Source organism: Mugil cephalus, chromosome 7 (genome assembly GCF_022458985.1).
Source record: "Mugil cephalus isolate CIBA_MC_2020 chromosome 7, CIBA_Mcephalus_1.1, whole genome shotgun sequence".
NCBI lineage: Eukaryota > Metazoa > Chordata > Actinopteri > Mugiliformes > Mugilidae > Mugil > Mugil cephalus.
Window position 1 is genome coordinate 17,658,888 of NC_061776.1, and position 22,361 is coordinate 17,681,248.

At 44.0% G+C, this 22,361-nt stretch overlaps 2 protein-coding genes across 3 annotated transcripts in view; one reads left to right on the forward strand and one right to left on the reverse strand.

The window, feature by feature from the left end:
- Positions 1 to 157: 157 nt before the first annotated feature.
- Positions 158 to 7,547, reverse strand: map6d1 (MAP6 domain containing 1). The gene is made up of 3 exons (XM_047589609.1): positions 6,306 to 7,547; positions 5,191 to 5,482; positions 158 to 820 (listed from the first exon to the last, which is right to left on the reverse strand). The coding sequence occupies exons 1-3, from the start codon at positions 6,839 to 6,841 to the stop codon at positions 743 to 745; spliced, it is 906 nt and encodes a 301-aa protein (XP_047445565.1). The 5' UTR covers positions 6,842 to 7,547; the 3' UTR covers positions 158 to 742.
- A 3,058-nt stretch (positions 7,548 to 10,605) lies between these two features.
- Positions 10,606 to 22,361, forward strand: part of ece2a (endothelin converting enzyme 2a) — a 75,258-nt gene continuing 63,502 nt past the window's right edge. The window contains exons 1-2 of one of the 2 annotated variants that reach the window (XM_047588534.1): positions 10,606 to 10,715; positions 11,759 to 11,923. In XM_047588534.1, the coding sequence (XP_047444490.1) occupies positions 11,764 to 11,923 (160 nt within the window). In that variant the 5' untranslated portion in view covers positions 10,606 to 10,715; positions 11,759 to 11,763. The remainder of the gene's footprint in view (positions 10,716 to 11,758; positions 11,924 to 22,361) is intronic. The other variant, XM_047588535.1, reaches the window with a different exon arrangement.

The window sequence follows — 22,361 nt, forward strand, 5'->3', positions numbered from 1 at the left end:
TGAAACGCTCAGAAGTCTCGACACACACGTCTACAGCACCTGACCTTTTGAATAATAACAGGCAGTTGCGATCATGATTGACTTTGCGTGCACTTGTAAACGACTAATAACTCAATAGTGTGATATCATTAAAGAAATGCACCCGAGTAGAAAGTGCTAGGAACCTTGCTAATAATCTTTTATTGTGTTTTCGCTTACATCGTACACTTTCTTCCACAATAGATTTACAAAATGAGAAACCGAACGACACTTCCTCCCGAAACAGGAAACTAAATGAATACTGTGGAAATAAGTTATTTTCGAGCAGATTTCTAGCAACACCGAAGAGCAACGTAAGCACTTAACGACAAATCATTCATGGTTATGTACAATAAGAGGACGAGTTGGCGGGCGCGCACACAAACAAACCCACACACACACACGCAGAGCAGCCAGTTTCTTGTGCGTCTATAACCTCAAAAAAAAAAAAAAAATACAAAGAAAAATGTTTCAAGCTATTTTCTTAACATGCATATTCATTTCCATAACAACGGAGAGCAGGAAGTGGTGCCGAAGGGAAGGGGAGTCTATCTACCGATCTTCCTCTCGGGATACTGACGCTGCAGCTCCACGGCCTTCACAACAATACATTCCCTTGCATAGATTCTTGTGTCGTGGAATGGACTGAAAACATCCCCCCGCCCCGTTGATTCTCTAAAGTGGAAACCGATCGAAGTGGAATGGTTGCGAACGGCCGCGGCTGTCAGATGTTGAAGACCCTCTGCCCGCTTTGAAAGACGGCGGAAGGGTTCGGGGAGAGCTTGGTCCTCACCAGATGTTCCTGTGGGAGAGAAGAGAGGTAGAACATTAAAGTGATCAGGTGCTTCCGCTGGAACCCGTGGAAGGAGAGGAGACAGAAAGCATCAGATCAGCTGTCAGAGCGCACGCAGCCTGTTCCTCTGGTGGCAGCTGTTCTCAAAGTCTGGCCAGAATCCGTCTGAGATGTGGAGAAATTATAAATGAGGTCACTGACTATAAACCGATCAGGCGTAACATTATGACCTAATACTGTGCAGATATCTCTTGGTTTTAATGTTGTGGCTGATGGGTGCGTTTTGTATTTCCCGGTTATTATCTGTGCGGGTGAAGATGCTCCCGACTGTTGCGATTTAGCTCCGTGTTTGCTTTTATCAGACACTTTTTGTTGGCCTGTGGTCCCAGCAGCACTTTGAATGTGACTGTCCGCGGCTCTGTGGGTGGCAGGGGAGGCAGTACATGGTGTTCAGCAAGTCAGATTGGTGTGTGAGTGTACTCACCTTCTCCCCGCACGCACGCACACAAACACACACACACACACACACACACTCACACTCTGTCATTTCTGCTCTGTGTAGCAGCTAGGTCTGCCTCTCTCCTAAATTAGATTGGTGCCAAACAAGACTGCAACCCTGTGCAACATTGCACTTTAACAGATAATCCATCAAATACTGCACTCTGCTCGCTTCCCTCCCCCCATGTATCTCCCTCCCTCCCTCCCTCCCTGTCTTTCTATCACCTATCTATCACACCGCGCATCTCTTTCCCCGTGCCTCTTTTTTTAACTCTATCTTTGTCTCTTTTTTCCCCCCCTCATCCTTCTTTCGCCTTTCTCTTGCTCCTAACACAATCCTCTGTTCCCTGCCTGGCGACGGGAGCTGCCAATTTGGCTCCGGACTCTCCGTCTGTAGTCCTGTAGGGCAGCGTGGGAATGGGGATGAGGTCCAAGTGAAAGAACACGGGGGAAGAGGCAAACGGGGGGGAATGAAAGTTTGGAAAAATAATGTAAGAACGAACGAGAGCTGGTGGTGCTTCATACCGTAGCCCGTCTAATAATCACTCTATACCTGTGTTTCCAAGGGCAATATTTCTCCAACAACAAAGAAAAAGCTGAAATGTTGAAAATTGTTAAAATGTAGCAGAGGAGTTTTTTTTTCCAACTTTATTGACCTCATTAAATAGAAGATGAGTTACGATGGCTCGAGACAGAACATGTTCTCCACCAACCTTGGGTGTGTGAGTGGACGAGAAACACTATAAAGCACTTAGTGTACCACTAAGATAGAAAAAAAAAAGTGAGTGCAGGCCATTTACCTCACGGTTACGTCACCTGACTCACTTAGCCCACCTGGGGCAGAAAATTCCCTCCGATCGGATCTGACCAGGGTGATTACGTGTGACTTTTTTATTCTGATTATTAGTGAAGATCATTCTTCATGTAAGTTATTTCAAAGCCAGCGACCTGTCGCTGTGTGACTCTGGTAGCAGATGCATGTTCGGGAGTGGAAAGTCAGATTCCAGACCTCACCCCTGACTAACCGGACATCTGGGGGGAAAAGCCGGCAGCAGGGAAACAAATTTTAGGAAGCACTGTCCCAGCAGGGCTCGTAATCCTCTTTATCCAGCTGAAACCATTGTGAGCAGCAATTCCCGTCACTCTAGTGTGCGTCGCTGCTGCTGCTGCCGCCGCTGTCACAGGAGAACACTGCGCTGTCAAACACCGACTCCAGACGCTGAGCAGGGTGAGCTCCGAGAGCGCACGAACCTCACAGACCTCAGAGCGCCCCCGGCCTCTGAGCCGACTACAAACAAAAACCAAGCTTTCTGCTGAGGTTTCCACTCTGCATGTTAAATGTGTTCCTCACGCGGCCGCTCTGTCCAGCTCATCCCTGACACACAAAAACTGCAGATTATACACAAATCTGTTTGCCTTGTGTTGCTGCCCGGCCTGATTCCTAACGCACACACGTATGCACACTGAGCTCAGGGGGTCACGGCTGCACACATTTAAGCCACAGCAGCCGGTGCTCGGGCTCTCTCCTCGACTCGCCGTGACCTCTCGCTGGGACGTCTGAAACGAGGTCTGCGAGTTCAGCGGGTCCAAGAAAAACCCGGCTCCTCTGTCGTGAAATGACACGACAGTCCGGTCCCTCCGCCGCCCGTCCTGACATTAGAGCCGGCTCTCGTCCGTTCAGATGGATTTTTATCCGTCGTAGCGCGCAATTTGACAAAGTGATTTGAATGATAATGAGAATTTCACAGAGCTGATTTGATTTCAGCAGCTCGCTTGAATCTGTTAATGAACTTTCGGCCTCCTCCTTGAATGGAGCAGCTTGGAGCCGACGCAGCCTGGTGTTAGGTCATACTTTCCTTCTGAATAAACGGAGGAGGACCTCACAGACAAAAAATACATAAATAAAGAGTCGCCCATGACCCAGTGCCCAGTGTAATGCATGGTGCAGTGGGATGTGTAATGCTCGGTCGGACACCTCTGCAGGGGGCTGGTGAGTCAATAATGAGTGGGCTGTCAGCGACCGGGCCGGATTACCCAACTTCAACTTGATTTACTGCCAGGCCGCTTTGTGTCACAATGCGCTACAACTCATATGCAATGCATGAGCACTGAAAAACTGCACAGTGTGCATTTATATATATATATATATATATATATGCACATATATGTGCGTGCGTGTGTGTGTAGTATGTATGTAGGTATGGAAAACACTGACTGCAGTTCTCTCTGTCCCACAGCCTGCAGCACAAACCTTCCTGATGTGCCGTGACCTCTCACTCCAAATAGGCCAGTGTTATTATTAGAGTCTGTGTCCTGCCACTGACTTCTCCCAACATCATCACACTGAATGCGAGGAGACAGAGCGGCCTGATGTGCGGGAACACTTTTGAGAATGATGCAAATAAGCAGAGGGTCGTTTTGTTTTACTCCCGCGCGTTAATCACCTCCTAATTTTCACTTTAATAGAGAACAGTCGTAATAATGCCAGCCTGGAAGCTGGGGCGACAGTCAGTTCATTTGGGTGGAAAACTTACCCAATAATGAAATCTAACTATTATGTAATCAGATTCACATAAGGATCGTCAGTCCTTCTCTGCTAGGCTAGCCTAACACAATTTACCTTCCCTGATACCTTTTCATATTTTATTTTTTTATTTGTTTTTTTATGGAGCAGTTATTTGAAACTATTGGCCCCGGTCCCAGCTCTCCAGATGGCGGATGGCACCGAGTGGTGTGGGTGGGAAGGAGGGATGCCACTAAACCTCTGGAGATTCCCCCAAACTGACTAAAACGGCAGCGTCTGACCTCAGACGGAGGAGTGTCCCCTCAAACGGTTCAGTCCCGAGCAAATCGTCTAGTCTTGCTGTGGTTTAGTTTCACGTTTCAGATCTCACATCCCACAGCTACTTAATAAATTCAGGATCTAGTTCTTCATGTTTTTTTTTTAATTTTTCCTAAACTGTTTTCGCGTGTGTGTCTGTGTCAGGCTGCATCCTGCTGGGGGTGTTTAGTCTGGTATAGGTGGGTGGTACGTGTCTAAGTAACATTCACACGAATACCAGGTCCAAAAGTTTCCCAGTGGAACATTGTTCTGTCACAAATGGTAAGCAACGATTTCTGAACATGAAAATAACACACCAAAATAAAATAGAATATAAATTTTGAAGATGTCACTGTACAAGATTTTGTCCTCTACAACTCACAAGCAAAAACAAATGTAGTCTACTGTACCAGTCCGGCTCTAAATCTTTATGAATATTACAGTAGTCAGAGGTAGTTTAAAATACTTTGAGAGCTGTTGATTGGGCTGTTTTCTCCGGAGGCTGTGGTTTGTAGGGCTACTGAATTGTGTTTTTTCTATTATTTTGACAACCTCGTTTTAGTCAGTGGGATAGGCTGAATAAAAGAAACACTTCCATGTCTAATTCAGTCCAGTTCAACAGCACCACAAACTACATCCTACACAGTTGAATCAGCACTTTTCTACCCCTGCTTTAACATAAATTGAACACCATAACATTATAAACCATTTTTGAACCGGCGTCGTATTCGTTTTCCGACCAAAATCGGCCGCAGTCCTCAAAATTCCTCGTTTACCTCCTTTGTTCTCATCTGGCCTGTTTTATTCAGGTCAAAGTAATGAGTGTGGCACCAGCAGCGTTACCTAACGCAAGCACCCGGCCTCTTTTACACAGCTGGGTCACTTTGAGCTGCTCGGGGATAGAACGCTGTATCACTTTCCCCGAGATGCCCCAACAGCCACGGGGCCACCTGGGAGACGAGTGGAGATGACTTCCACTCCGAGAGGAGCGAGCCCGCAGTCTAAACCTGTAGCTCTGAGCCCGTTTCAGATGTGCGCGGAACGCAGCTCGCGTGCTCACCTCTCCCTTGGTTGTGCTCTCGGGGAAGATGTTCTGCTGGAGGCTGGAGGGGCTCGGCGAACTGCCAGCTTGCAGGGCGGTGGGGTTGGGGATGGGGGCAGGCTGTATGTTGGAGGCGGCAGACGGGATGACGTGCTCCCCCTGATGCACACCTGTGGAGCTGTAGGCGGCCTGGTAGCTGGTCTCCCGCGGGACGTGGGCGGCCTCGGTCCCCGGGCTGGAGTATTGAGCCGGAGGGGTTTTCCTCGCGCTTTTTGCCGGCCTCGCCCCCGTCCACGGCCTGTACTCCTGCCTGGAGGGAGAGGCATGCATCAGTGGGCTCACAGAGGTAGGGACAAAACTTTCTGTCTTGTTTCTAGAAGGTAATGCGCTGGGGTAAGAGTGGTCCACTGCTCGTATTAGCATGCAAGCATCACCCAACTTTAAGGAGCAGTCTTCAGATTTTCATCCATAAGGATAAGTTTGCTTGCGAATGAGGTTGTTAAAATGCTTTGTGTGGTGGAGGGAATCTTCCTAAACAAAACAAATGGATCATTACCTGACATCATTAAGATTTTTTAACAGAAGGCCTTTCATGTGTGTAGAGTTGTGATGAAATATTATATCAGTCCCTTGAGTGCAGCAAAAAACACGATGTGAAGCATATGTTAGAATATTTATGTCTCAGATATTTCTGCTTTAATTTGTAAAAAAGGCCTCTCACAACCATTTGAAGGATGCATGCACGACTTTAATTCCAAGAGGTTACTAAAATAAATCTACCCTTACCACCTAGAGGCCTAAATAAATAGGTCAGATGTTGCAACATTTATTTTTCTTTTCTTTTAACGACTCTAAAATCTATTCAAATGAAACAACCCAGAAGTAGGGAAAAAAGCCAGAAATGCATAGAAAAATCAAATATTCACACTGAGGCTCTCCTATATGAATATCAAATGTGGAAGGGAATTATTGATGACCCTCTAGCTCCACGCAGGCTTGCTGAGTTGACCTTTAAAGTCACTGAGCTCTAAATAAATGGAGGTTAAACAATCATCGGAGGGAAGCAACTTCCCCGTCCGCGTCAGCTGGACAGCGACCGGTGCTGAAATCGGAGGAGGAAGAGGCGGACATACCTGTAGGAGCTGGTTTTGCTCTCCTCCATCACCTGCTGCTCCCCGCACCTCTGCCCCTTCCCCCGCTCCTCTCTTTCCCCCGGCTGCCCCTGGATGTGGTAAGTGTTCACCGGGCTGTCCGACCCGCTGTCCGCCCTGCTGCCCCCGTTACTAATCCAAGGGAAGTTCTCCTTCCTGGGAATGGGCCACGGTTTGAAATCCTGCTTGTACTGGGTGACGCTGGGGAAAGGTACTCCCGGCGGGTGGTAGTCGTCCCTGGGCTTGTAGCTGGGCTCCTTCCGCGCCCTGAAAGACCCCCGGGTCCCCGGGCCATCCGCGGGCGCCTGCGGGGAGCCTTTGGCGCGCGGCTCCGGGACCGAGTAGTTGTTCCCCGGCGCGCGCTCCGAGGCGGAGACCTGTTTGGTGACGGAGCGCACCTCCAGCTCGGAGATGTCCGAGTAGTTCTGGATGGTGAGGGGGACGGAGAGGTCCGATTTATCGAACTGGTTCCAGAAGCGAGCCAAGCAGCACACTCTGCTGATGCACGGCCAAGCCATACTGGGACTTGGAGAGAAGAAAAAGAAAAAAAGAAACCCCCAAACAAAAAGAAAGCGAAAAAAACAAGAGAAAACAGCCAAAAGAAAAGAGAGAAAAAAAAGATCAAAGGTTACATTCAGACAGAGTGTCGCCCTCCCTCCTGCTCCGGTTCTGGGAAGCTGAGAGCATTCTGCGTCCAGGAGTCCATGTCAGCATCAGAGGAGTGCCAGCAGAGATGAGCCGCTCCGTCGGGGACCGTCATTGAATATTCCTCTCACGTGGTCCGTGATAGTGCCTCCACTATGCAGAGGAATCTGTGGCAAATTATTCTCCGCAGCTCCAATCCGGATCCCGGACTGTGCATCAGTCCGACGGACTGGACTCGGAACCGGAGAGACGTCGTTATTTGTCTCCTCCCCGGCACCTCCGCTTCCCGTGGTTAAAATGCTGAGGTGATTTATGGCTTCTCCACTTGCGGAGCACCGTGATCGTACCCCAACTGTTAACGGCGAGGTTACATAATTATGATGCAGCGAACAACGTACAGGGAAAAAACTGCTGTAGTTTCAGCCCTCAATGCACAGATCAACTGAGCACAGCTGGAATATATGTGGAGAACGTGGTTTAAATGTTTCAACCTTCACCAAGTGTTGCATCCACCTGCTGATTTAATCTTAAAAAGTGTGCAACTGATTAAAACTGACTCATTTATATCATGGAGGATAAAACAGCACTGTATTTTCAGACTGAAGCCCATTACAGGTGTTAGAATAAATATATAATACCAGCAGAATACTTGTCATACACCAATTAGCCACAACATTAAAACCACTGACAGAAGTAAATTACATTAACCATCTTGTGACAATAAAATGTTCTGCTGGGAAACTTTTGAACGTGGCATTCATGCATGTGGATGTTACCGAGACCTGTTCCACCCACCTAGACCAGAACAGACACCCCCACAATGACACTCCTTGACGGCAGCAGCCATTACCCAGCAAATGATTTAGGAACAACTCAAACAACATTAAGAACAGCACAAGGTGTTGACATGGCCTCCAAACTAAATCCCAAACTGATGAAGTATCTGGGGGATGATCCTGAGGGGTCCTCCCCTCAACCCATAGGTTGACACCACACCACCAAACCATCCTTAAAGTTCACACGGTCACACTATAGAACCTTGAACAAGTGAAAGCAGCGTCAACACAGCTATAAATGATTGGATTTATTATGGCCCCGTTCCATGCAGGTGGGTCGTGACCCTGCTATTCTGCATGCTGACCCACTGGAAGAGATTTCACGAGGTAAATGGAACAAGTTAATTTAATCAGTTCCATCTGTTCATCCTGCTTTGCATTCTGTCAAAATGGCTGCTGATAAAAGCACCTGTTATGATTTCCTGGGACTCTAACAGATTGGAGGCATCATTACTATTAATGGAAACAGCAAGGATTTTTATTTTATTTTATTTATTTATTTATTTTTTTACAGCAGAAAGTTAAAATATATTTCGATTGAGTGCGCTCCCATATCAGTGAGAGGGCAACACGACAAGGAAGTGTCTAGCTGCTCTCACAGGACCACCATTATAGTGTGTGGGCGTGGACCAACTCACATGGCCACTCTCAGTAGAGAATGAGGTGAATTACAGTTGATTGCAGCTCAGTACGTGTGACGTTTTTTAACACGCATTTAGTGACAGAATGGCACTTGATGAAGTCCCAGCATGAGGAGTTTTTTTTTCTTTCCCCCACTTCAGCTGTTCTCAACAGAAGATACACTAGAGTTTAAAAACCACTCAGGTGAGTTTAACAAAGGGTGAGTTGATGATGATGGTCGGATGCCAGCAGCCCACACATTATCGTCAGGTTCGCACTTTCAGATGACACAAGCTTTATGGTGTGATTGCCAGTTTAAGCAGAGCATGATAATAATAATGCTTGTGGGGCAACGGATGATTAAGTTCTCTTCTTAAATTGAAACAGCAGCATGATACTGCCATCTGCAGGGAGAAATATGACATTACTCTTACATGAAGAGTTTGGTATTAAGTCCCTCACAACTTATAAATACTCTATATACTGGCTGTCTCACAATAAATGCTGGTTCCAAATGTCACCAGACTTTGTCATTGATAGAATATATGGTACTTTGTGCTTAAAAAATAATTAAATAAAATACAGTGTGTGTCAATTTTCAGGTAATATTAAATTAATCTCTTTTATTTTCTTAGCCAAATACAATAGGGCTGTTACCAATAATATAACTTCACGATGATGAAGTTTTATCACTGAACTGAATCATGAAATGTCTTTAAATTGATGAAATCTGGCCAGTTGTTCATCAAAATTGATTTACTTTCCATCACAACCCTTCAACTTGTTGCTCCATCTCTAAAATATCAACCTGCCAAGATACAAATGATCTCCTCTTCCTTTATCCATAAAATGGTACGTTGCCTTGTAAGAACGATTAAATTAAATTAGCAAGCCAACAGGCTAAAATAATAAAATCATAGTAATAAAATAAAATGTACGTGTTGTCTTGTTCTTTGACTTTTTATGTTTTTTGTTTGTTTGTGAGAAAGTTGAAGAAAAGCCAAGAGAACCTGAGTATGCATGAATGCACCATAGGGTTTGACGAATTTTCTGAATAGTACGTGAAAGCAGCATCACTGGTGGCTCCGCCTTCCCCTCGCGGTTCACCAGGAAGAATAAGAAAATCATAAAGGAAATACGTCTTTAAGACTTTAGACATGTTACACTTTCATTTCTTCCTAAGTTTTATTCTTTTCTCCAATATCCTGCAGTCAGTTTATCTGTAATTACTTCCTTGGAGCAATTTTTTGATGTCAACAACAACACGTGGGACCACTCTCGTGTTAGAATCGGTTCCCTCTACAGGAACGTACACTCACTGCAGAGCTCGCCCGTGATATGTTGTGCTCGTAACACGGAGATCGTAAGGAGAGCCACGAAGCCCAAAATAGTTGCTATTTATCGACTTTTGGAGGAAAAATGGATTCTGTTGTTAAGGACAAGACACGAGACAGTGCAAAAATAAGATAATTAGACCAAAAATAAAAACAAATAATATAAAACAGAATATATTAAAGGTTGGGGCCTTTCTGTCCTCTGGCCTCCTTTCATTGTATTAGTGCAAAGGAGACCAACAAACCTCTCACGTGTCAAACTCTTCTGTACTTACACTTTCAAGTATTCATTAACTGTGCAGTCCTATTAGAATTGTTTTGTGGTACGAGCATAGCATTTCGTGGGTGAGCTTTGTTTTGTTCGCGCGCCGCAGGACCGATCCGTTACTAGGTAAAATTCAGGCCGGTATCGGCAATACCGATCCAATACCGATACTTTGTGTAAATACACTTAATATGTCTGGTAAATCTAAAAAAAATAAATAAATAAAAAATAAAAAATGTATTTCAGTCCATGGCTTTATAAAGAATTTAAGACATCATGGATATTTATTTATTTTAAAGTCGCAAGTATGTTGAGGTAACAGCCTCATTTACTATTGCTGAGCTAATACAGCAATAGACAAAATCAAACTGGACACAATCATACAAAATATGTGAAAATGGTGTTTCTAACACCATTTTCAAAAATAATAAGGCCGCTATAATATATTTTTTTGTTTAATAATTAAGTACTATAAAAATGAAAACTTGCATCTTAATGCTGAACACTGTGCTTTCCTAAAGTATCGATATTTTTGATTTGAGAATCGATGTTAGGACATAAAGATCTGGTATCGGAGGTAGCGACGTTTCAGTATCGATTCGCACATCACTCCCCTAAGGAAAACTAACTCTAACACAAGACCGGCTTTTTAAAACCTTACTTCAAAACCACATAAGTTGATGAGGAAAATGTAAGTGACTAAATGTGCAGTATATAATATACGTGTTTAATGTTGTGTCACAGCTGCAGGAGACGTTAAATCGACTAAACATTGCTCTCAATGTGTGTTGTTAGCTCAACACGTTAGCGTTAGCACCATTAGCTTCAGAGCAGTGCCGCACTTCACTCATTTAAATGTTAATAACTACCCATTTATCAGCGGTAGAATGTAAACATGTACGAAGCCACTTGTCGGAAAGATAAAAACATTTTTTGTGGTCCTCACGCCAACAAAATAATCGTCCATACACGAGGAAAATCTAATTTATTGAGGAGCAAAACCCAGCTAGTTGTAATACAGCATGTGACCGTCACAATATACTATAAAACAATATATATTTAAATGATTAAATCATAAAGGTTTTTTCAACTGCAAAAGAACTCTGTTTCTGTGGAACTAAAATTGGCCAACTTTATTGCCACGCATAAAACAACCACCACAAAAGCCATGACAGGTCCATCGCAATTAATGAATATTTTTCTGATTGATTTGTTGATTGCTCTTCACACTTAATTGTTTGCAGTATGAAGTCAGGAAGTCGACTTTCCCCAAAGCAAGGGAGGCATGATTTCTGTGTCTTATTTTCTCTCACCAACAATCTAAAACCTGAAGACACTGAACTCACAATAATATGAAATGGAAAGGGCCAGAACATCTTCACATTAAAGAGACTGTGTCTGAAGAATTCATCAGTTGTTTGAAAATGGTCTAAACATCCAGCTTAGAACTCATCCTCAGTCACTTTGAGGCTGATCTTTAAAAAGATACAGCACTGCATGATCCATCTGTACTGTGACAGTGAAGACACATATTTAAAATAAAAGTATGAACCTGGCATGGTTTTTTAACTCTTACAGGTCACTGAAATGTTTCCCTCGTCCACAATGAACATTTACAGTGATAACTAATGATGTAACAAGCACCAGAGGTTCCTGTGGGATTAGAAGCACGAATACAAATAATGAAACATGTAAAATTGCCTTGTACCAAAGCATGTTTTGTGTTTGTCACAGAGAAGATGGACTACCTACCAGATAACAACTCCAGGTACAAAGACGTTGTCTACTGGGATGAAAGATACAAGACAGAGCGATGCTATGACTGGCTGGGGAGCTTCTCCAAATTCAAACACCTTCTGGAAAAATATGTCAAGAAAGACGACTCTATTCTTATACTGGGTGAGTAGCGTTAATGTACTCGTATTCTTTGGCCACACAAAGCTGTTCTCAGGCAACTGTTTCTTACGTCCACACTGTCTGCTTCTGGACATCCTTAGTCACACTTAGACGCTCCTTCCTGGAGTTTACAAAGGGCCCTGGTTTGAGTCTGGTTGGAGACCTGTGTCTGTGCCACATGTCAGAGCTCCTCTCTGATTCCTGTCACCTTTCCACCGCCTGCTGTCAAACAGAGGGAAATTCCCTGCCGACATTTGTCATCATGACTGTCAAATATCAGCGTCGTGGTTGTCATTACTGTCATCATAATCACCAAGACAGTCATTTGCATTCAATTATTGTTGTGCGTTGGTGTTGTTGAAGTGGCTGCGAACACTATTTGACATCTGGCTGCAGCGCGGAGGCATCTGCTGCACGATAGGTTTTTAAATAATGGAGCTGCATGTCGTGTGAAAATTGTCAGTGCCATCTCCTGAGTTTTGTTGTAACAGAATAAACTTCACAAGGGAGTAAGCATATTATTTGGCATCCTGGTACAATCATCCTGCCAGTTAACTAAAAAGTTCAGATTTATTTACTATATGTAGTGAAGAATAAATGTGCAAAGACAAACTCTTGACTCATTAAGGAGGAAACTAACCAAATGTTGTTGTTGTAAATGTTGGTTTCTTATTACACACATCGTCTGTTCATATTGTAAGTAAGACAGTAACTAATATCAGCTGTTCAGTACCGGCTGGACATACTTTTACCTGCTACTTTATTAAGTATTTTGGAGGAGTTTGTGATCCTGTTAGACTGTAATGAGTTAAACACAAAAGTGTTTCGTTGTTTAACCTAAAATAGGGTTGTCAAAATAATAGAAACATGTTAGTATAACACAACGTAACTATGAACTACAGCCTCCTAAATGAAAACATAGGTGAATCAAAAGCTCTCTCACTTATTTTAAACAAATGTTGAATTCTTCAACCTTCATGAAGCTAAGATTTAATGCAGGACTGGTGTATTAAAATGCATTCATTCTCACTATTGTACCTAATTAAATGGCAAGTGAGTGTATCTTATATCGACATAAAGTTCTTTCTTAATTGCCTTTATTGTTGATAGAAACATATTTATTCATTGTGACTCCTTAAATCCTTTGTCCTACAGGGACATTTCCGCGAAATGTCCACAAGGTGTCGCTGTTGCATTAAAATGAATCAAGATTCCTCTCACACAGACACCTGCAGAACATTTTTAATGGCCTCTGTAAAACATGCTACACATTTGAACTGTTTTGTCAGCTGATCATAAAATAGGCTTAATCTGTATAGAAATCTGAGCTGCACAATATAGTACATTTATATATATATATGCAGAGATTATAGTCTCAGTTAACACAAGCACTTTACTGTTTTGTTTTTATTTGCATGTAAAATTATTATTTGCCTGCTAAGTTTGATCTCACTGCACTGTTGTGCATTTAAATCATTCTTAGTTTAATGCAAACATTAAACACAAGGTTTTTTTTTTTTTTTAACAGAGGTTACAGGTATTTTATTGGAAACGGTAATGGGCATCAAGGTTAAATGGTTGTTTTCATTAGGACGATTAGGACGAGTTATATGAGCTATAAGCTGTGGACAAAAGGCTGAATAGCTGCTTTAAAGTCTTTTTCTTAGGCTGTTATTCCTTTCCAGAAGCACAGAGGGCTGTGGTGGTCTATCTCTTTCAGATCTAAGCCTTGTTTGTGCATGTGCAGTGGTGTTTGTGTATGTGTCAGGGGGTTTGTTAATTTTGTGTCAGGGAGTGACAGGAGCTTTCTGCTACGTGTGTGCGTGGTGGGGGTGGCAGCACTGTTGGGGTTGTCAAAAGTTACATTCTTATTCTACACATGACAAAAATCACTCTTTGTTGTTACCGCAAGACCTCAAAATATGAACCAGCATCATCAAGACTTGACAGACAGATAGTATGCAGCCTCACTTTTTCATTGTGCGTCACAGGCTCACCTACAGCAGAGGCGTGCGTGGGCGTAGAGACTCCGGAGTCTGATGTATAAAATATCTTCTCCTGCATTACACTCCACCGTGCATCACCATGGCAGACCACTTTCTGCGCGCTGATTTAAGCCCAGCGGAGAGCCATTATATCGCTTGAGAGCTCCCATCTCTTTCTGTCTCTCCTCACTCGGCAAATAGTGGAATCGCGCATCTCTAGTGACCGGCACGTGTAGCCGTCTCCTTCAGCAACGCACACGCACACGCGCAGGGGCTATACAGGGAAGCCTAACCTACAGCTATGTTAACTGTCACGTGTTGCGCGGACGTGAATAGTTCCTAAAAGGTTCTTGTGTCATAAAATGACACAAGAAATGACCGTCGCCATCACGGGAGCCCGGGTTAACTTTAGAGAGAGGAGGGAATACTTGGGGAAAGAGGCACCGCTGTGCTGTTTGTGTGTTGATGAGCGCGTAGAGAAAAGGGAGATGGAAGGGAGGTAAATAACTAATCAGGTTTGGGCCACTCCGCTGTCTCAGATGGAGGTCATTTCCATTAAGTTCTCCTGCACAGCGCAGGGAGAAAGAGATTTTTCCAGCGTTTCGTCCTGAGAGTTTTTAAGTCTTTCTCCGTGCATGTTTTTTTCATGTGTTTTAATTTGACTCTCTGTCACATTGCTGTTAATTTCTCGTTTGCTCGATTTCTCTCCATCCCACTTCTTTCACACGTCTTTTCTGAAGAAGGTTGGCTTCCTCTTCGCCACACTTTCACTCTGAGCAGCCTACTTTTGCCTTTGATTTTTGGTTTGGATTATCATTATCTTCTATTGAACACAGTCACAACACACACTCCTGTCTCAGTATTATCAACATGCAGACCAACATTAATGTCACCTTAGTTCTCTGTTATTAGGATGTGATCAGTGTGTATTTCAAAGCTCTTTGTGATCACATACTTTGTAGTAGCAGTAGCAACTCCGTTGACATACCGCTGACTTTCTAAATGTTTATATTTGTCCTTTGGGCTGAATATAGTTCATCCTCTGTGTCACTGTGCTCCATGAAATCCAAAAAAAGTTGTATGTGCTGCACTGTTAGACTCGCAGTTACTTTATTGAACGTTTCTGCTGCTGTTTATTTTGAGTCAAACTCACTCGCTTTTAACATTTTATTTACCATTCATTCTGTAGTTAAATGTTTCACTGTGAATTTACAGTAAATTACCGGCTAATAATTGTGTGTTCTTTGCCATACTGTCGAAAAGGATAAAGTTCAGGATTGTTAGGCAACAATATATTTTATTCAATTCACTTTAGAGAATGCACAATCACTCCCACTGTATTTACAATCCTGTTCCTAGAAAATCACATGAATGATTATTTCAGTTTGGAAATATCAGAAGCTGACTGAAAACCATGGCTGCCAGGATTAGTCGATGAGACACGGTTACGTCCACTATCAAAATCGTCGGTGACAGCTTTGTTTTTCTCTCTAAACTGCCTCTGTACCATCCGCTGCCTTGTTTGCCCACAGTAAGAGACGCTCGTACATTGTAGCAGCTATCCGCCGTTGTGAGCGCTAATGTGCTAGTTACATTGACAGCCTGTCTGCTATAGTCATCTGGGTGGAAAGACGCCACCTCTCAGCTGAGAATAACCTAATCACCGATTGAGGCATCCCTACGGATGCAGTTCTGAAATAAATCCAGTCCATGAACTATCTCTAATCCAATTACTTTACACCACATACTGGTGTGCAAGTGTGAAAGTGAACTACTGAAATCACAAGCTGTTTTTTTCATCGTCTCATCACCTGATGTCAGTTTTAAGCACGATGGCATTCTCTGGCTCTTTGAAACATGTCAGTGGGGACAACAGGATACAAGATGCAGTCTTGTCTGAAGTCTCCGGGTCATAGCTGCTTAAGATCCATCGGCTTGATGATCTCCTCAATCTCCCTTGAGGCCTTTGCAAAGCAGGTGTAATGCTAGTGGATAGCTCGTAGCATTTGCTTTATGTCTTGTGGCTGGGGAAGTTGTTTGACGCTGTCAAGAGCAACTAGCTCCAACCTGTGAGCCACACACCAGACTGAGACGAGGGATGGGAACAAACGCAGTGATGAAGTCAGACGTGGCTGAAAGGAACATGACCTGTTTCAAGGATCGCTGAAGCTCCTCAAAGAAGCGGGCACCGGTGGCTGAAATGAACATGCTGCATGTCATTGTTGTATGTTGGGCCGAGATCCAGGCCTTTTTTTCTGTGCTGAGCTACAAGCTTGAGGGACACGTTAAAAGAGGACTCCTCCTGCAATGAAGTAAGCAACGTTGAAGAGTTGTGCTGCCACAGTAACTTTTCAGCATGTTGTTGTTTATTGTCACAGGGGTTTCGCTGCAGAAAGTTTGGCGCCGTTTTTGTGGTGACGGTGAAAAGCACACTTTAAGTGCCAAAAAAAAATCCATATTTTTATGTCCCTGGGACGACAGCACAACAGGACAGTGTTAATTTTGAGCCCTGATTTGGTCCAGCAGTACCTTGACCATGTCTCTTCTTTCTTCTGGTGATGGTCTATTTTGACCTGCCACTGCTTGTTGGACTGCTGCTGGCATCTCATGCCATCTGACACAAAGGTCTGTATACCACTGCCCCCCAAGGCAGAGGAACTGAAGGCAAAGTTGTTTCAGATCTGGACGATGAAGGACGTGGACGACTTGGGCTAGCTGAGGCAACATCTCCAAAAGGACAAAAAAAGAAATAAATAAATTAGTAAATGGTCCAACTGATACAGTTCTGCTGATAAATACCAAATATTCCCATTCCCATGATGTCAATATATGTATTTACCTTCATTCTTAATGCTGTTCAGCAACTTTCAACACTGTATTGGTCTAGGAATTTCTCCAGATCCTTCTGCTGTATAAAGGTAAGATCTTCCCTGCCTGGTAAAAATGACTAGACTGCTTCTTTTATGATTTCATATCATAATCAGTCAACATGAATGACCATAGTAAGTTATCTTTCTGTTTGCTACGAAGAAAATAGTTTCCTGTTGTCCATTAGGGGAATTGCTACTGTAATATGTAGCATTGAAGAGCGTGCTGGACTCAAGGCGACTTTAAAAGCAACAATCAGTGTCTAAAACCCTGAAATGCCTAAACCCGCCAGGGATCAAAATCCCCACCCAGGATTTATTCTACTTTACACAAAAATAGAAAATAACAAATGAGTGCCCATCAGAAAAGAGCAGAAACGGCCTTAACTGACCACTCCTCTGCCTTTCTAAGGAAGCCCTTTAAACTGTAAAGCCAAGACACAGACAAGACAACCAAAACTCAACGGCAATAGCAACTGGCATCTAAAGCAAACCAACCTGCCCGACCAAGTAACAAATTGGCAAGCGGAGCAACGACTCCTCTTTAGAAATTTATTTACAAAATCCAAAAAAAGAAAAGAATTCAAATTGAGTCTTCCCACAATGGAAGCTGATCTCAAAACCTAGACACAAACATGAATGGTCTCACCGAAAACTGGAGTAACTAAAAAGTAGGCTCACACAACACTGGAGCTAATTTCTTTATTACGCTCCATGGTGTCACCAAAACTGGCACTGGTCACACACACACACACACACACACACACAAAAATAACCCCCAGGTTCAATCGGTGTCTGCTCGGTTCACCCCGGCCCCCCCCCGCTTATATCCTGCCCCAGGCCTTGATTCAGAGAACTTTCATCTGTGGCCACTTGCAGCAGGTGAGGTGAGGCTAAATTATCACAACTATGTTGCTCTAAAACAAAAAACAGTAATTTCTTGTGGAAAACTACAGTAAAATGTAATGTGTTTTTAAAGATTTGCATCATGTCTTAAGTATTTTTCAAAAGGCGTTGTCATGGCTTCATATATTTAGTCTTTCTGGTAACAGAACAGGCACTATGTTCTCAGGTTCCTTCCCTCTGCAGTTCTTCCAGTGTTCCACTTTTTCACTTTTCTGTTGTATCCCAGCATTAGGTTTGACAAAAAGGAAAAAATACACTTGCTTGTGTATCGATCCGTTGACTCCTCATGATCAACAGTGTGGTAAAAGCATTCATAATAGCATATCCTTTTCAGATTTGGTTGCTCTGCCCACTTACACACCCACTGTGAGCACATTGACATTCAGCCGGTGGTTTTTCTGCTTCAAAATGTTGCAGAACGTTGCTCGTTTACCGACTACAGTGCAGAAATGTGACTTGGAATAATGATATTGAGTGGCACAAATGAAAACGCTGGAGTATGAAAAGCCGTACGGGGGGAAACAGAAATATCTGAGGCATAAACTAGAGCCTCGAAAATAATTGTCTCTCATTTTAAAATGTGTGATGTGCGTCCTACGTAATAACGTTATTATTATGCACATTACTAACTGGGCTGGCGTCTCGGTAAGCCGAAGGCCCCCGGCGGTGTGTGTCACGGCATTGCGTCAAGCAGTCCCTGACCCTCCAATCTGACCAGTATGTGAGTTAACAACATTACCGAGCATTAGCAATGATCGGCGCGCACACGGTTCAGTTCCCCCTTGCCACAGAGCCGCCGCTCTTTCTTTTATGGGCCGCTCCAGGCTGCTGCCAGTGATGTAATGTCCCCACGTCTCCCGGTGGTCACCGCTCATGGCTCGCTCCCCAAGGCGAGGGTTGATGATGTAATGGCTCTTTTATCCCGCAGTGTGTGTGTGTGCTTGTGTGTGTGTGTGTGTGGTGGTATCCAGAGATTATCTGTGTTCAGTGCACCTGGTACCGAGGACATGACATACAGTCTCCACAGTCAGACCAAGAACTGCCTTTTATAATCCACAGGGCTACTCAAACACATGTGGGTGTTTTTTTTTTTGTTTTGTTTTTTTAGTGCTGATGATTCAGAATTAGAATTGATGTGAATGTGAAATGTTTAACCAGGGGGAATACTGATGCCGTCTAAGAAATAAATTCATGCCATCACACTAAAAGTTTCCTCCCTACTTCTACTTTGGACAAACCTTTAACTTTTTCACCTGCGTTTCAGTTCTTTTTCTTTGGATTGTTTTTAAATCCCAGAGTATCTATCCGACCTGCTCCAGCCGTACGCTCCCTCACGCTCTCTCAGGTCGTCAGCTCAGTCATCGTTGGTTTGTCCTTAAGACAAAGAAGATGCTGAGAGGCGACTGCGCCTTTTGCAACCGACAACAAGCCTGTAGACATCAGGAAGGCCGACTCGCATATCTGTTCTCATGTGTGTACAGAATTTTTGCCAACTAACTTTATTTTTTAAGTGCTTCATAAATATTGGTTGATTGAAATGATTAACCACTTGGTTGTTAATGCAAGTGATTTTCTGTGCAGCTCCAGTCTGCATGTAGTTGTTATGGAGGGTTTTGTGTGTTTCCCTTTTTTTAAACCCACGTACTGACATCATTGGTGTGTCTCTTCCTGTGTCCTTTCATCTCCTGAGGGTGATGTAAGTGGTGTTTATTGGCTAAGGAGGAGTGAAAGACCACGAGTATAATTGTTCAGTCAGCTGTTGTGCAGCTGTGTAACACCCGGTGTAATACCTCTCGTATTATGAAAACGCCTCTATATCAGCAGCTCTGCCATCTCTTGAAGTCTTTGCCGCCTTTTCTGCCTCTGCCCTCATTTTGCTTACTCCTCTCACCGATCCCCTCCTCTCCCTCTTCATCACACTCTTCTAACACTTTCCGAGGGCCCTTTCTATCCCCCGTATGTTTTCATTGTGTCAGTTCTCTTTTTTATGATCGACCATTGTTTCACTCTCACGTGCCTGTTTGTCAGTATTTGGTATCGAAGATGTCGACCTGCGCGCTCCGGGCCCGTCCAGCTATATATAGTCGGAGCAGAGGTGTTTACAGCAGCGTTGAGAGCTCTGGGAGCTGAGCTCTTCACAGGAGAATCCAACCAACTGTTTGCAGGGCTATTATGCTGAGCTGCAGCTCGTTCAGAAATCCACTTCCCTCTTCAGGTGTGCACAATACTAGAGTTTAACTACTGTTAAATACCGTGGTGTTGCACATCACTCTTCAATGTGTGTTGCATATTTAATACTTAGAATCATTATTATTATAGATTTAGAGTAAAATCCTCTTAGCAACGCTGAATGTCAAACAGCATCAACACTGTTTGTGTGTATCCAGTCCCGCTGAAATGCTTGTAGGCTGTTAACTCCTTTAAAAGTTTCAAAACCAAAAAGAATATTGCCTGAAAGATTGTTCAAAAGCAGATATCAGAGACTGGTGGACAAGATGTTATTTCTGCTAATGAGAGTAAAAGTATCTTCTAATGCCTGGGGTGCACTTACTCTTTCTGCTTAAAGATATTTCACGCATTGACATGTTTTAAAAATGTGATTAAAATGATTTCTTTTCTTTATCTTAAAGCACAGGTTCAAAGAGAATCTTCCACTGTATCCATAACACATGGAGCTGCAGGGACACACTGTGTCGGCCTAGCGGTGGGATTATATTTCAGTGTTAACATGGAAAAACTTTGGTGACAGTCCTCTCATGTCTTTTGCACCGACACAAAATGCTGCTGGGATGGAAAGTAGCTGGTGACATACCAGAGAGGTTAGAGTGAGGGATTTGAAACCAGGACTTAAGTCTGAACAACTGTCCAGCTGATATTACATATTCCTTTGCTCCTGTCACTTCAAACCCAAGTTTTTAAACTTTGAAATTTTCCGTGTAACGTTGCTTCACTTCTTGGCGCCTCTTTGTACTGTCTTTTCTTTCTATGCCTCCTCTCCGCGGTCCCTCATCCGTTTCATTTTTCACTTCTCTTCTCCTCCGTCCGGTTCTTCCTTCTTCGGTGTCTCACGTTCGTCGCATGGGCAAGCACATGCAGGCACGCGCTCCTCTCTGCTCTCCGAATAACAATAGCTGTGAGGCTGTGAGCAACAGGCGCCTTTCAGAAAAGTAATAGAACCAAGAGAAAAGGGCCTCGGCCATTTCGCTCTTGTCCTTCCTTTTATTGATTGCAGCTCTTCCTGCCCGTGGTGGCCAGAGGCGGAGCATGTCTGGTCAGATAGGCTGGTATCAGCTCAGTCCCTTCCCTAGTTTGTGGTACCGTTGGTGGTGCTGAAAAATAAATCGGATTCGTTAACTGAATTCTTTGTTGAATGTGTGATGCCGGGGATCTGATAATCTCTAAGTGTATATGTTAAAAAGACTCACTGTCTTTCGTTGATGATGCTGAAAGATTTGTCTTGTTCTGTAATATTCAGCACTAACGAGGATGAAGTAGTTTTTTTGCAGGAGGAGGTTAATGCAGCGATATGTGTAGATGCTCAAAAAACAAAGGCAGTAAAGGTTGTTTTGTCTGCAGTGTCCTCTGGCCTCAACCTGAGGGAAGTTACACACACACACACACATCTATGCTGCTTTATCTAGATCAGCTGCAACATCTGCAGCAGGTGGACAACTGCCGCATTGTGAATGGAGGGCGGTTTGAATGAATGAATGAATGAATGAATGAACGTCAGTAGGGATGAATGGCTGACTGAAAGAAAGATGAACGGCGAGGTGAAGGAGAATGTAGCATGATGGGAACGGATCCCCACCCTCCATCCTCTCTTTTCTCTCCTCCCTCCCCTCGTCTCCATTTCTGCATTGGCTGCTTTTTCGTTTTTCGGGGAGCCCTCACCATGCGGCAGGCAGTAAGTCAGTAGGGGTAACCCTCCTCTCCCCTCCTTTATTTTTTTTGCCGCTGTAAGGAGTGGTTCTGTTTATGAATGAGCCTCCAAGCCGCAGAATGTGAATGAAAAATAAGAGAGGGAGCGAGCGGAGAGGGGTGCAAGCTGAATGAAATGCACCAAAGCAAGGGTGGAAAAAAAATGGACGAAAGATGCTGAATGAAAATCAGAAGGGCGGGGAGTCGATGAGGTGGTGGTGGTGGTGCGCTGGTGGCGCTGGGCGATAGAAATGAAGAGAATGTGAAATTATATTCGAGAGATAGTTGTGCTCCAATTGCCGTCCCTTGAGCTATGTGTGTCGGTGTATGGTCACGTCCGCCCTCTTAGGTATGCAGATCAGGGAGGACTCTGTGAAAGAGGGTGCCCGCACTGGTGGCGGCTTTGCCTATGAGCCAATGGGAATCTCCACTACCTGACTAACACATACACACAGCGCTCTCTGCAAGCTGGTGCTCCGTGCTTTGAATAATAACGGGGTTACCCGGGCAACCGGGCTAGGATGATCGATGGCCCCGGCCCTGATAAACAGAACGCAGAGGGAGCGCACTAGTGTGTGTGTGTGTGTGTGTGTGTGTCACAGGGTCTCTGATGTCGCAGTGGGAGTTTCTTTGTTCTGGGACAATTAGAAGATGTCTCATAATCAAAACTCTTCCAACCTGTGATTATATGTGTGTGTGTGTGTGTGGGGAGGTACATGGATTACACACAGAAAAGAGGGGAGAGTGAGTGTGTGTGGATGC

Coding starts and splice junctions, on each gene's coding strand:
- map6d1 (XM_047589609.1), bottom strand. CDS start 6,841: ATGGCTTGGCCGTGCATCAGCAGAGTGTGCTGCTTGGCTCGCTTCTGG. Junction 5,483..6,305: donor AGCAAAACCAGCTCCTACAG/GTATGTCCGCCT, acceptor CTCTCCCTCCAG/GCAGGAGTACAGGCCGTGGA. Junction 821..5,190: donor AGAGCACAACCAAGGGAGAG/GTGAGCACGCGA, acceptor TCTCTCCCACAG/GAACATCTGGTGAGGACCAA.